This window comes from Mytilus galloprovincialis, chromosome 2 (assembly GCF_965363235.1).
Source record: "Mytilus galloprovincialis chromosome 2, xbMytGall1.hap1.1, whole genome shotgun sequence".
NCBI classification, from domain to species: Eukaryota; Metazoa; Mollusca; class Bivalvia; order Mytilida; family Mytilidae; genus Mytilus; species Mytilus galloprovincialis.
In genome coordinates this window covers 86,437,149-86,452,371 of record NC_134839.1, presented here as the reverse complement: position 1 = coordinate 86,452,371, position 15,223 = coordinate 86,437,149, and the positions used below count along the sequence as shown (strand labels likewise).

The 15,223-nt window shown below is 31.8% G+C and overlaps 2 protein-coding genes across 2 annotated transcripts in view; one reads left to right on the top strand and one right to left on the bottom strand.

The window, feature by feature from the left end:
• The window catches only part of LOC143062567 (macrophage mannose receptor 1-like), a 52,830-nt gene extending 45,790 nt beyond the window's left edge, over positions 1–7,040 (top strand). The window contains exons 37-42 of the mRNA XM_076234230.1: positions 909–1,144; positions 1,516–1,678; positions 2,940–3,212; positions 4,662–4,838; positions 5,357–5,479; positions 6,588–7,040. Coding sequence (XP_076090345.1) covers positions 909–1,144; positions 1,516–1,678; positions 2,940–3,212; positions 4,662–4,838; positions 5,357–5,479; positions 6,588–6,811 — 1,196 coding nt within the window. The 3' untranslated portion in view covers positions 6,812–7,040. The remainder of the gene's footprint in view (positions 1–908; positions 1,145–1,515; positions 1,679–2,939; positions 3,213–4,661; positions 4,839–5,356; positions 5,480–6,587) is intronic.
• A 4,114-nt stretch (positions 7,041–11,154) lies between these two features.
• Positions 11,155–15,223, bottom strand: part of LOC143064703 (macrophage mannose receptor 1-like) — a 67,597-nt gene continuing 63,528 nt past the window's right edge. Inside the window, exons 40-42 of the mRNA XM_076237736.1 lie at positions 14,847–15,023; positions 12,853–13,068; positions 11,155–11,579 (exon numbers count right to left, since the gene is read on the bottom strand). Of these exons, the coding sequence (XP_076093851.1) occupies positions 11,362–11,579; positions 12,853–13,068; positions 14,847–15,023 (611 nt within the window). The 3' untranslated portion in view covers positions 11,155–11,361. The remainder of the gene's footprint in view (positions 11,580–12,852; positions 13,069–14,846; positions 15,024–15,223) is intronic.

Genomic DNA, 15,223 nt, shown 5'->3' with positions numbered 1-15,223 from the left:
ACAGCTTATCTCTTCAAAATGTTTATCTCTTAGTGTATTTAAGATAGCATTTAAAAAAAGACAAACCAAGGTTACAAACAAGAACCGTGAAACTCACATTTGTTCCTATAAAGTCATCATAGACACCATGACTAAATTTTGTATATGTGACGACGTGATCAACGCGCGTTTCGTCTACAAAATACTCATCAGTGACACTCGAATCCAAAAACAAGCGGGACTTGTGGTGTTGATTGAGAAAGCGTCTCTTATTATAAGTAGATTACCAATTTCCACACCCACTTAAAATGTCTCAGTCGGGAATAGGAAACGATATGTAATTGAGATTTTTACAATGTATATAGCTGCTCACAAATGATAAGTTGATGATTGGGAAGTTGAAATCATCACTTTTGTCATACATTCTAGTTTTAATCTCAAACATACAAACTGTTTTAAGATTCAGATGGATGGTTACTTTAAATAATAAACAGTGCAAATTGCAAGAGAGATAAATTCTCTACAACTTTGTACTTTATATTGGTCTTTTAATTTTTCTGATTCGAGCGTCTTTGGTGTGTATTTTGTAGACGAACATCACGTTCTGTGTACACAATTTTAATCATGCATCTATGATGATTTTATAAATTTTTATTTATCCAAAATCAAGTTAAAAATATAGATTATTATACTTACGTGAATGTTTTACAAGAATTATTGGGTATAGTAAATATATTCTTTTTTGTTGTGGTTTCGGATTTGATCTTTGACTTTAAGTAAATGACATGACATGTTATAATATAGCGTAAATCTACAGATGTTTTAAAATTCATATCAAAGATATCATGCTTATAGAATTAAACCTGTGTTTCGTCTCTATAAGACTCATCAATGATTTTCTAGTCAAAACATGGTTTTCTATATTATAGTTGCCGGGCAGCCAACTCCAATACTTCAAGGTAAATGCAAATCGGGCTTTGTTTCTCGTGGCACTAGCTGTTATAAGTTTGTCAAAACCCCAGGCCAAACATGGCAAAATGCTGCAAGCACATGCATAACGGAAGGTGGGGTACTGGTATCTGTAAATTCTGTTTTTGAGAACTCCTACATTGAATCTCAGATGGGACCAGACGTAGACTATTGGATTGGACTTAGCAGAAACAAGGTAAATGTGTTTGAAATGTCATATGTTTTTTCTCGTTATGAGATTTGTTTTTTGAAGAAAATGGAAAGTTGATACGTGTTTGGCTGAGAAAAAACAAATGTTGATATTAAAGCCGATCTAAAAAGTAAAATAACAATAATATCGAACACCATGAGGAAAATTCACACTGTCATATTCCTTAAGGTACTTGCATTTCCTTTTTTGGAAAATGGTGGATTAAAAATGTTTTGCCTGATGAATAAGTAGTATACAACATAATAGCTGTAATATTTGTATGTTTGGGTCAATTTGAATTTTCTTTTGATATACAATTAGATAAAAATAAACGTTGGGTGTGCAAAAATAAAGGTTTTCTGTTTTTCGTAATCCAGAATAGTTTTTCATGGCAAAGGAGTTGGCCAGCACTTTTTACAAATTGGGGCTTCGGGGAACCAAGTAATGCACCAACTGATACATGTGTAAAAGCTAAAAATGGTCTATGGAATGCTTCAGATTGTACTACTAGCACAGGTTACGTTTGTGAAATCAACTCTGGTAAGCAAACTAAAATTTGAATAGATTTCATTTTCTTCTACTATTTCATCAAAATAAAATGATTGATAGCGATTATTAGAAATTTTCTTTCGAATTAACAAATGCACCATCACGCCCTAAAATAAAAGACAAAATCAATCAAAAAACACCACACATAACCGTATGGATTAAGCAATATTGTAACGTAAACTACCAGAATATTTGTGGATGTTTCCCGTTGAATTTTCAAATCGCTGACAAGACGATGACTCCAGTAAATAAATATAAATGATATCACAAAGAAATTGTCCATATGGTATAACCAACTGATTTCTAAATACTAAATGTCCGCCAGGTAGTGTCTTCCGATCTGATTACATCAAGTGGCAATACTGACAAGCAAACAATTTGCTAAACTTCATATCATAAAACAAAAGCGTTCAAAATGATGCTACATGAAGATCTAAGAGATATGTTAAGGGCATACGATACAGTTACAGGGAAGGTAATGACGTTGTTAACGTAAAATGTTATTTTCGCGACGTCAAACTATGACATATCGGGGAAAGATGCATTTTCGACTGATTTTTATCATTCAAAACGGATTTAATTTGAAAACGAGTGCATGGACCCCTATTTTTTAAAACAGCAATTTGTTTCATTTTGCAAGGAGATTATGTGACCCAAATTTTATAAAACTGTAAATAGCGCGTTTTTTTTAATTTTGATAAACATGCAGCAAAAAATGACGTTTTTTCCTCTATTCATGAATATTTGATAAATATAGAGTTATTTCGGAATAAAAATTACATAATTTTCAATGATACTTATAAAATACAGAAATTACCGATTATTTAACAAAAAACAATTTGTGTTTATCTTTTAAAGCAAAAAAGTTACGTCGTTCTTTCGAAAAAGAAAATACGGACACAAATCTGAATTTTGAGCAAATATACAAAATTTCGACCTCATTTTACTCAAAAAGTAGCACATGAAGGTATATTTTTTATGACATATTTGATTTAATCAGGTAAAAAATAGCCTACATGCAAATTTTCATCAACTTGTAAATACAGGTTCAAAACTGTATCGTATGCCCTTAACACAACACACAAATGTCTTACCTGCATCCCGATCCTTTTTTGTTCAAATTATTGTTTTTTTCCATTCTTTGCATTTTAATTGTACATTTATGCCATCTGTTTCGATATTTCAATGTTATTTAGTTTCTAATAATATTTTAGTCATTTATTATTAATAAGAAAATTATACTTTCTTTTAGCTCAACCTCCAATCACAACACCAGCACCTCGAAGCCATTGTCGTCATAGCGATGACATATTGTGGGGTGATTTTTGCTACTACTTCAGTCCGTTCAACTACAAATCATGGCCGAGTTCAAGATATATATGCACAACACGTATCATGGATCTTGTTAGCATAACGTCAGCAGAAGAATTCAATTTTGTATGGAATGTTATGCTGAATTTCAGGAATCGGCAGAATCACCATTCAGAAAAAAATATGTGGATTGGATTAAACAAAGGATTAAGCAGTGAGTTAATTTACCTCAAACGAATTAATACGTTTTTTTACATCATATAAAGATTCATTTTCAAATTTTAGAATAACTAAAGACTTACAAACATCCCCAAAGATACCAAGACTATAATATAACAATAACATAATCGTGGGATCTTTAAAAGTACAGAGTCACGACATATGTACCCCAGAAACACAAAAAGTCACACGAACAAAACACAACAGCAAACATGAAAGATAATATAAACACATTGACGGTATGCATTAGTACCGAGCCACGTCAAATGGATATCACAGAAAACAGACCATAACAATAAACGTAATATTAATAATTAAGAGATATATATGTTACCATTGATTAAGTTAATAAAAACATACATTTTTTCTATATATAAAGTCCAATATTCTATTCCAACTTCTTTTGGGGCAATATGTTCTTACAGTTATATTTGTATATTTAGTATTTAGTATTTGGATAGAAACAAACATATTATTTACTGTTTTACTGTATTTGCATATTTAGTATTTAAGGGTTGGTTCACTTAAATAAATTGGTTTTATACACACAAAACTATTTTTCCAATTGCCTCATTCATGAAGAGTGAAGTCATATAGCACGTGACCTATGCCGTTATTAATTTGCAATGCAGTAGTGTTGTCGATTTTAAATAGACTAACCACCACCTCCCTACCGCCACCATTGTTTCATTATATTTAGAAATCATAATGTATTCTTAGATTGCTGTCTCGGTATATAATATCTTTTAGGCATATTTTCGTTATTATTAACTCAATTTCCCCAAATTTGATACAGAGTTATAGATGTATAAGTTGCTTGTCACAGTTAATGGGACTTACAGCAGTAATTTGGCTAAAATTTAAATAGACCAGACACATGCTAGAAGTTTCCGGACACTAACTACCTAGATCCCTGACGACAGTCCATGCATGGACCTCTATCACTGACGTTTTTGATCTACATGCTTGTAGTATTCAAATAGTAACTGCATATTAATAACTGTTTTACTGTTAACAAAATCATCAGACACACCTAAAATTACTTCTTTTGCGCTAAAAGGCAAACCTAACATAGATTGTTGTGCATAATTCATTCCAGAACTTTCCAGTCACCAACTGACTTCATAGCAAAAAAAACCCCAAGAGATATGAAAGAAACCTTAATAAGCAGCTAAAATTTAACAACAAGATTTCAAGTGAATTGTTATTATTCCAATAAGAAAACTCGCAACTAAGCTTTTTTACCAAGGCTTCTGCAAGCTGCAAGACAATCAAAAGAAAAGAAAACATAAAACAGATATAGTTGAAATCCAAATATTGTCGTTGTAATGTTAGGCAAATTATTTTGTTTTATTGCCAATGCTTTTGACAAGTCCTAAATAATACTTCCATTGTTGCCTTATTGGGATTATATATTTTTACAATATGATATTACTCTAATTAGGTGGATTTCAATGGGTAGATAATAGTGCATTTAGCTTTAGTAATTGGCTTCCTGGGGAACCATCAGATCCCATGAATGCTACAAATGACGAATGTGTGGAAATGTTAAGATCGGATGGAAAATGGAATGATTTACCTTGCACAATTCCATTAGCATTCGTCTGCAAAGGAAAGGCTGGTATGCTATGTTAATGTGTATATATCTTTCCTTTATCGTCAGTATTGTACAATTCCTTTTGAGATAAATTCTTAGTATGTTGATTAATAAAGTTTCCATATAGATATATCATAACTTGTACCGATTGAAGAAATGCTTCAAAACTAAACTATGTTATTATCAAGAACATCGCAGACGTTTGCAACGGAACATGTATTCTTTTGTAACAGTTACATTATAATATCACTGTTTATTGCTGAATTAATAATTACAATATCCGTATAAGATTATTTACGTTTATGAATTTGATTTCAATATTTTGTAGATTTCTTGTGAAAAAATAGAGAATGGAAATGAGGATTGCGTCAAAGAGACAAAATAAAATACCGACCAAAGAGTAAAAAACAGCCGAAGAAAATTAATATGTCTTCAACAAAGCGAAAAAAAACCGCACCCGCACCTTGTACATATAATACTTTAAAATGATATAAAAAAATCTTATCATGGTTTTTATTCAACAGCTTTAAATATTGTTTTAGTTTTAGATATACCAATCCCAACGTTAATGCCAACTCAATCACCGTTGATTTCAGGAAGTGTACAACCTGTAACTTATAAACAAGGAGGAACTCTGGCACCAATAAAACAGAGTGGCACCAACAGTAAGTCGATCATATCTTAATAAATTTTGCTAAATTTCTATGCTTTCATCTGAAAACTTTCAAAATGTATTTGCTCCAAATACAGGACAATGATCTGCAAGGTAAGAATGATATAGATCATGTATATTTATAAAAACTATATATACATTCAGTTAATTAATATTTGTCTGACCGACCAGATTAATGTAATGTCTATAGTTTATTTATACATGATTTGTTAACGTTTCAAAAGAGAGACGAAATATACCAAAGTGATGTTCAAAATCTAGTTAGAAACAAACAAACAATGCCATGGCAAAAAAACAAACGAAAAAGGTTAGATAGACAATCATTTCCTCAGAGTTTTACTTCATATTATTTACCAACTAAGTACATTATTGCCAAAAATGACTGTTTATTAAAAATTATATATTTTCTGTAATGGCCTTGTTTTTTCTGTAATGGCCCTGTTTTTCTGTAATGGCCCTGTAATAATGCCCGGTTAGTCTGTATAAAGCACAGTTAGGGTTTTTAATAAAGTTAATAAAATTAAATTGTAAAGAGTATAATATTTTTTTGTATTTTATTTAATGTATATATGTATCACTGTTCATCCTGTTTTTCAACACATAACTTCTGTCAACTTAATATCTTTGATATTTGGTATATCAACACATACACTTTTATTCAGTTGGTTAATAAATGTATTAAGAAATGGGTGTTTTATAATGGCTCTGTTATATGTCCTCGGTCAGTAATAATGGCCTCGGATGTCTGTAATGGCCCTCGGCGTTGCCTCGGGCCATTACAGACTTCCTCGACCATTATTACAGACCTTGGACAAGAACAGGGCTATTATAAAAACACCCATTCATTAATACTATGATAATCAAAAGGCATTCATAAACAAACAGCCGACATACATAATGAAAAAAATACATGTTAATTATTTTTCTTCTTGATTATTTCTCATCTTTTTTTGATTGTGGATTGCGACTAAAAGCATATGTGTACATCTTCACATCAATTTTGTTTGGTTAAGCGAATGATGAAATTGAAAACATAAAAAGAAACCACCCGAAAATTGTCTTTCATGTTCGATGATTGTTATTTGTATTGTAATCCTCAGATAAGAATACAAGTGGTTTATCCAGTGGAGGAATTGCTGCAATTGTTATTGTAGTGTTACTATTAGTGGCTGTTGGTGCAGTGTTTGGTATTATATATTGGAAGAAAGGAAATCCGATCACATTTTTGAGAAACAGAAGTGATGGACAGGTCAATAAGTTATACGACCAACAAGAAGACGATTTTCAAAAAGCTGTTGACAATGAAGCTGGTGTTAATACTTAAATACATTTTTTTTATGATATATTCCTAATATCATAGATGTAATGGGTATTACATCTATGCTAATATCAAAGGAACCGTTGTAAATACATTCATTTTTTTCTCATAAAATAAAATATATAATGGAGACTCAGTACCGTCCATAATAGACTTGAGATAAATTACAACGAAAATGTAAATATATGATGATATTCTGTATATTTTACTTCATTAATAAAACATTTGAAATTTTTGTCACATAATTAGCAAAATCACATTGACCCTTTAGAATTTATCCAAAATATATTTTCACAATTATTAGTAGAGTAGGCTGCGGAATGGGATAAGTTATATCTCACTTCCAAAGTGTAGGGAAATATAAGCATGCAGCCTCCTATTACGCATTAGCAAACAACAATTAAAAACCGAAAAGCACAGAAAATACAAGGGATTCAGATTGCAATATGTCCGGTGTAAAGAAATTTGTATTTTGAAACCTTAACGAGCAGGTGTATTTGACTTCTATAAACTTTTGTAATTTCTATATTTAATTGAGTAAATCATATATTGAACAGTAATATGTATCAAAGTACCTGTATTGGTTCTGTATTTTGCAATGAGTTTACCAGAATGTGTCCATAGACCACGGATCCCCCACTCGCACTATCGTTTTCTATACTCAGTGGACCGTAAAATTGGGTTCAAAACTCTAATTTGGCATTGAAATTAAATATATCTTATCATAGGGAACATGTGTACTAACTTTCAAGTTAATTGGACTTCCCAACTTCATCAAAAACTACCCTGGCGAAAAACTTTAACCCGAAGCGGAATAGACGAACGAACGGACGCACAGACAAATAAACATAGTGCCTATAAATCGAACAAAATAAGACGGCAATCCAACATGTCATGTTATTATATTAAGTCAAGCAGAATGTATCATATCGGGGGTGCAAAAAACAATGTTTAAAGATTTATTAAATATATTCCAGATTATTTTTCTGACAAATCAAATTAAAAAAAGACCTATCTATAGAAATCTAAATAAACTGATCATAGATAACAGGCTTAACACTTTTCACGCCGATTTAGTCGTTTTTTGCTGTATTATTTTTGTTTGTTTTGTACGTTAATCAAACCTTAAGACTTTTTTACCTGCTATACAGTATCGATTTTGCTCACTTTTGTAGGCAGTACGGTAATCTATAGTTCTCATGTTTCTGCGTGCACAATCTTTCTTAAACTTGGAAAGAGACACATAGAATCGGTCTAAGAGTACTCACAGTTACAGAAAGAAACTAGTTCAGAGCCTCTTAAACCTTTTAGATAAATCATGTTCTCAAAGACAAAAGTATCCATCAGTACCAGCCAACGGATTAAGTTTAAAACGTCATAAACCGGTCTAGAAAATGCATGATTGTGTGCAATATTTTCCATTTAATAAGTTAGTTTATTAATCTAACACAAAATTATTTTTAGTATCACTAACGAAAACAACATTCAAATTTCTAATAATGGTGATATACTGGATGTATGTTTTGTATATTTTCACAGTTTTGGCTGCTTGAAACCAATTATTGTCATATCACCATAAAATGTCTGATTGAGTTGCTTTCCCAATTTTGTTAATTTTAACGAAATTATAAACATCTGTCATAGATAAGAGAGATTTGGCTAGCTATATCAACAGTTTTGTTCATATAACTCTGTACCCGGTCAGACATATAACAGTTGTTATTCACTCTTCTGTTGGTGATATCGTTTGATTTCGTCAGTTTTTAAAGACTGATACTTTTTAGATTTACCTTGTTTAACCTTTTTGATAACCATTTAGAACAAGTTTTTCAAAAGATCAATGATTTTAGATGGATTGCTTTAAAATTAAGAACTCTATAAACAACATTACTGTAAAAGTTAAGATGGGATATCCAGTTTGAAATAATAATTCTACTAGTATGGCAAAATTTCCAAACCAATTCAAAGAGATATACCGCTTTGATGAAACAGTATTAATTAATTTGTATCACGAATGAATGTACGCTTTGACTTAATTTAGTTGTTTCTTTCTTTCGCGTGTAAGTTTTCTGAGGATCACAAATATGCTATTTTTTTATTTATATATCTTAGTTTATTATACCATAAAATCCATTCATACAATTAAAAGGAACCAATCGACTCTGGTAAGGATTTTGTAGATAATTTATATGATATTGACATTGTCCGTTATGTAAAATTGAGAATGGAAATGGGGAATGTGTCAAAGAGACAACAACCCGACCATAGAGCAGACAACAGCTGAAGGCCACCAATGGGTCCTCAATGTAACGAGAAACTCCCGCATCTGGAGGCGTCCTTCAGCTGGCCCCTAAACAAATATGTATACTAGTTCAGTGATAATGGACGTCTTACTTAACTCCGAATTATATACAAGAAACTAAAATTAAAAATCATACAAGACTAACAAAGGCCAGAGGCTCCTGATTTGGGACAGGCGCAAAATTGCGGCGAGGTTAAACATGTTTTTTGAGATCTCAACCCTCCCCTTTACCTCTGGCCAATGTAGAAAAACAAACGCACCACAATACGCACAGTAAAACTCAGTTTAGGAGAAGTCCGAGTCCGATGTTAGAATATGAAATAAAAGAAAATAAACAAAATGACAATAATATATAAATAACAACAGACTACTAGCAGCTACTGACATGCCAGCTCAAGACCTCAATTAAACTAATTGAAAGATTCTGTCGTAATCATCTGAATATCAGGGACAATCCCTCCTGTTAGGGATTTAGTATTATACCATCATGAAATATATGAGAAGTAAGTCTGAAAGATAAGCCAAAGATATGTTTTTAAATTCAAAATAATGGCTAGCTTTTTATCCTGCAATTGGATTTATAATTATAGATTTACAACTAAATCCTTCTTGAAGTTCGATGCCGACAGATCTGAAGCGCTAGGAAAAAGAACATTTTACACTATGCGAGAAAACATATAAATATTGTTACGCTACAGTAAATACTTATGTAATGATGTGAAATTCTTTCCTCCGTAAATTTCCTTTCAAATAATGGGGACGATTTTACTGTATAAGCGTTGTCTCTTGCTAAAAATTAATGTTTTATAAACAAATGGATTGCAATAAAAATGAATTTACTAATATGATAAGGCAACAAGAGTACCAAACTTTGCAGAATAAAGACAATATATGTTGATTTCGTTTAATATCATCTGTATTTGAACTTCGCTTGAAACATGAAAATACCCAGTTAATCTCTTATTTCAACGGTTTGTTAGCCTCGTACAATTACAGTTGCTAGACACACAATGCATGTTTATTGTTTTTTACTCCATATGTTCGATTAGTCTTAGAATTAATACTTCATGGATTACAGTTTCTATTTGTTTTCTTCGGTGTAGTTCTGTAGCAAAAGTATTTATGAAAAATGTAGTCAGAACCGTTTAAAGATCGTTAAATTTATTGTTGTTTGCTTACCCTCCACTTACAAGTATTTCATGCACATTATGAAATACTGGTAGACATTCAATATGTGGACAACTTAACAATTTATGAATAAGATGGTTGACTTAAAAAGATGGAGAATGAGTAGTTAGACAAATATTTGTATATGAAAATTCGTTCGATAGGTGAAGGTAAATGGTTAAAAAACAAACAAACATCAAACTCCAAGGAAAATTCAAATATGAAAGTCCTTTATCAACTGATGGCAACAACTGGCATATTCCTGACGTGGTACATTTAACAGACAGATCATCCAAATCTTTTGTCATAGGATTTTCTTTTTTTTTTTGAAGAGTGGGACGCTTGACACGAGATATTTCATTTAACGGACATTGCTGCGAATTTATATTAATATCCCATGAAGACAAATTCATTTTACCTAGTAACCAACGTAGGTTACATGCCCAGTTGACTAAGGCCGTTTTTAATCTTAATAAATTTACAACAAAGTTTGAGAAATTAGAAAGAAGTTATATATGAACCTCTAAATAATAATTTTTATTTTGTCAAAATACTAATTTATAATCACATTCTTATGAAATGAGCTTCTACTTTGTCTTCATAATGTTATGTTTTTATTAGTAACATTTAATGTTTATAAAAAAAACATGACTTTTGAGTATTATTGGAACATTTGAATTTTTTGAAATACTAAGGCTTTTCTACCTCAGGCATAGATTACCTTAGCTGTATTTGGCAAAACTTTTAGGAATTTTGGTCCTCAATGCTCTTCAACTTCGTACTTTATTTGGCCTTTTTAACTTTTTTGGATTCGAGCGTCACTGATGAGTCTTTTGTAGACAAAACGCGCGTCTGGCGTATATACTAAATTTAGTCCTGGTATATATGATGAGTTTATAAGACAACAACTTTTTGGGGAAAAATAAAGGTTAAATCTTTGATTCAAATCCAATTATGCTGGCATTCATTTATAGCTTGTTAAACATAAAAAATGTAACTATTCACATTTGCTTTCTAACGTTTGTATAAACTGCTATATTCTTAATACATTGCATATGCATTTTTTATTTCGATCAGTCTAACATCACTATGCAGTATTGTCAATGTTGACCTCCTCGTTTTCCTTATTAAAAAGTGCGTTATCAAATCCCGATCCCCCGCCTGATCCACCTTTTTCACTTGTACTTGCAGTTGGATTTCTCTTTCGCCAGTATAAAAATCCGAAAAGGGCTCCTATTCCTAAGACAAGAACAATAACAATGATGACTGCAGCTAAACGACCGCCTGTCAATCCATGCTTTTTATCTGAAAATTAAACATTTTCAAATTACTCAGTAATAGAAATCTAAGCGATGATATTAACAGTTTACTCGTGGGTTGTTTCAACGAAACAAGAATATAAAGTAAAGATATGTATCGCTTAATAACAATTTAACCTTTACTATGGACCATTGACATGAAATGAAAAAGGTATCCTACTAAAACGTATGCAAATGCCTTGATCGAACCGTAAAGCAAGAGGTACTTTAAGATGCCTTTATTTATCTACAATCAATCAAACCACCCCCTCCAAATAGTCAAAACAACATATGACCAATCGAATTAGTTTTTCAAGTTTTGTGTTTGTAGTTTTCTCTGTCCATGTTTGTTGGTATCGAAAAAGAAAAAAAATCTTAAAAATCAGCATAAAAGGGCTACGACTTTAATAAGTAATCTTTCTTGACATCATTTTTGCTGTCTTCATTCATTGCATTCAGTTTTAAAAAAGCAAATGAATAAGTTATTTCCTTTAACATTTATTTTTAAAGACATTAACTCTTATACGAAGTTCAGTTGACAATTTTAATCGTAGCTTTTAAAATCTTCTATTGCTGATTATTTTTACTTTCTGCTGTTCTATACTTCTGTTATTGATTTGAATATAACAGATAACAACACTTTAATCATCAAAGTTCGTCATCTTTAGGGGAAAAAATCCTGTATATTTACAAGCTCCCCAATCTATAGAAAATGTACCAAACTATGTACATATTTTTACATAGTTTCCATTCTAAAGTAATGGTCTCAATTCAGATTAATTATTGAACTCGTTAAAGGTTTATATGATTCGAAACCCACAATCAAAAAAAGACCTTGTGTGGTTATGTTTGATGCTTTTAATTTTTGTGGTTTCGCTTTCCGAATTTTCAGTCTAGAGTGAATATTAGGAAAGATTATACTAGAAAAGCGTATAGTATGCACAAAATCGGTATTGAATCAGTTTTACAATAACAATGTTTGTTGTATCTTTATACAGTTTGTCTCAGATGCCATGAAAGTTGCAGGATACCATGTAGAAAAAAATAATCTGGCAACCTTGTTTTTGTAACGATGCACCAAACCGTTTTAAGATATACGAGTCATCCACGTATTGGATGATTCGCTTAGTATTACTGTGCATAGATGTAATGAAAAAGAAACGTCTGTATCAATGTTGTTGTTTTCTTGGTCAAAACATGCGATACTACTCTAGAACAGAATTTTAAATTGAATAATTTGTTTAATTATGCTTTCGTTTGAGCATTGAACATTTACTTACTGACAAATCTATCTTGTAAATATCCATTTGGACCAGTCATATGACCCGTTGGTTGAGCAAATGTAATCCCTGATAATGGTTTTGGTGTTTGTCGTTTTGTTGTTCCAACGGGTTGGCCATTTGGTCCAAAAGTGGTTACTGGGAATATATTTGGAAAGGTTGGGAATGTCACACCAGGTGTTATAGTCGATGGCGGGTTGAATTTTGAAGGAAGTACTGAAAATAAAAGTAAAGCAGTTAGTATTTAATCTTTTGTTGTTTTCTATATTTTTTCAAATTTGTACAATGTTTTAAATCGAACCATATGCAGCTATGAAGTATGAACATTTACATAATTCAAATAAGGTCAATATCAATGGTTTTTTTTCCACAGAAGAACCATTATAAGATACAAACAAATGACATGCTAAATCTTTATTACAATAGATTTCATTCATAAAGTTCACCATGCAACAAATTGGCTATCAACTTTTATAACGGTGGTATGCAAAGAGTCGCATGAAACCATTAAGGTTGAATAAAACAATAATTAAATATCAAACATGGTGTTAATGTCGAATATAGCTGTATCATTGACCTATACCAAATACATTTACTCATGAAGTCTGAAGCTGGCATGTCAGTTAACTGCTAGTAGTCTGTTGTTATTTATGTATTATTGTCATTTTGTTTATTTTCTTTGGTTACATCTTCTGACATCAGACTCGGATTTCTCTTGAACTGAATTTTAATGTGCGTATTGTTATGCGTTTACTTTACTACATTGGTTAGAGGTATAGGGGGAGGGTTGAGATCTCACAAACATGTTTAACCCCGCCGCATTTTTGCGCCTGTCCCAAGTCAGGAGCCTCTGGCCTTTGTTAGTCTTGTATTATTTTAATTTTAGTTTCTTGTGTACAATTTGGAAATTAGTATGGCGTTCATTATCACTGGACTAGTATATATTTGTTTAGGGGCCAGCTGAAGGACGCCTCCGGGTGCGGGAATTTCTCGCTACATTGAAGACCTGTTGGTGACCCTCTGCTGTTGTTTTTTATTTGGGCGGGTTGTTGTCTCTTTGACACATTCCCCATTTCCATTCTCAATTTTACTCATACTTGTAGGGGATTTTATTTGATTATTTGTTTTGCCTTGCATTGGCCTCATATATCTTAGATATGAACAGATAAGTACCATCCCATGTACGTGTACCACTAGGAAATGTGATTCAGTATCAATTGTTTCTCGAATTGTTTGTGTTATGTCTTGAAAAAAAAATCTTCCATCAACACAAGATATTAGGTAATTTCATACAAGTATTCAATCCGTTGTGACGTTTACCCCAAGGTATGTGTGTGATTGTGTAAGGATATAAAAGAATCAAGTTTTTAACACTTTTATGTGAAATTTGTTGTTAATAAAACAAATTCTCATTTCGATTCATCGTCTTGTTCGCAGTTGCTTTTATTTTCTTGTGTCGAAGATTAATAATCTTGGAATGATATGCATGATATCTTCTATCTGTGATAGGCAAAGTTTATAATTCGTGGACCAGCGTCATCGGCAATTTTTAACGTTGATGCTATAGATTACTTTAGCTGTATTTGGCAAAACTTTTAGGAATTTTGGTCCTCAATGCTCTTCAACTTCGTACTTTATTTGTTTTTTTTTTTTTACTTTTTTTGGATTCGAGCGTCACTGATGAATCTTTTGTAGACGAAACGCGCGTCTGGCGTATATACTAAATTTTGACCTGGTAGCTATGATGAGTTTATTTTCAATAGCATGCTAATATTTTATCAGAACTTGTGAATTGTAATTTAGTATAAATACAACACTTGTACTATTTTGCGATCTAGGTGTTGTTTAGTTGCTGTTCTGATCACAAATAAATACCAATTCAATATGTCGATGGATTAAAAAATCTTAATTTTCTTAATTAGATTTTTTTAGAATAAAGTAATTGTGATATTTCAAAGAATGGACACATATACTGATGGATTTTTATATTTTACCAGCTCTGCCTTTGCATACAAAAGCATTCTTCTTGTTACAATTAACGTCGTTCCACTTTGCGCTATCTCTGTACATTTCTACACATTCCTCAGTTGTTGAATTGATAGGATCTGATGGTTCTCCGACATTCCAGTTATTGTAACTGTAGGGGGTGTTGTCGGTCCATTGGAAACTACCTGTTAATAAAATAAGGCTACTTCCATCAAAACGACAAATTTATTAAGTTAATACAGTATTAAGAAAATAGTGTACCTTCATACTGTCATGTTGACTGTCATATTGAGTAAAAAGTAAAATCACAAAAATACTGAACTTAGAGGAAAACCAATTCGGAAAGTCCATAATCACATTGGAAAATCAAATAACAAAACGCATC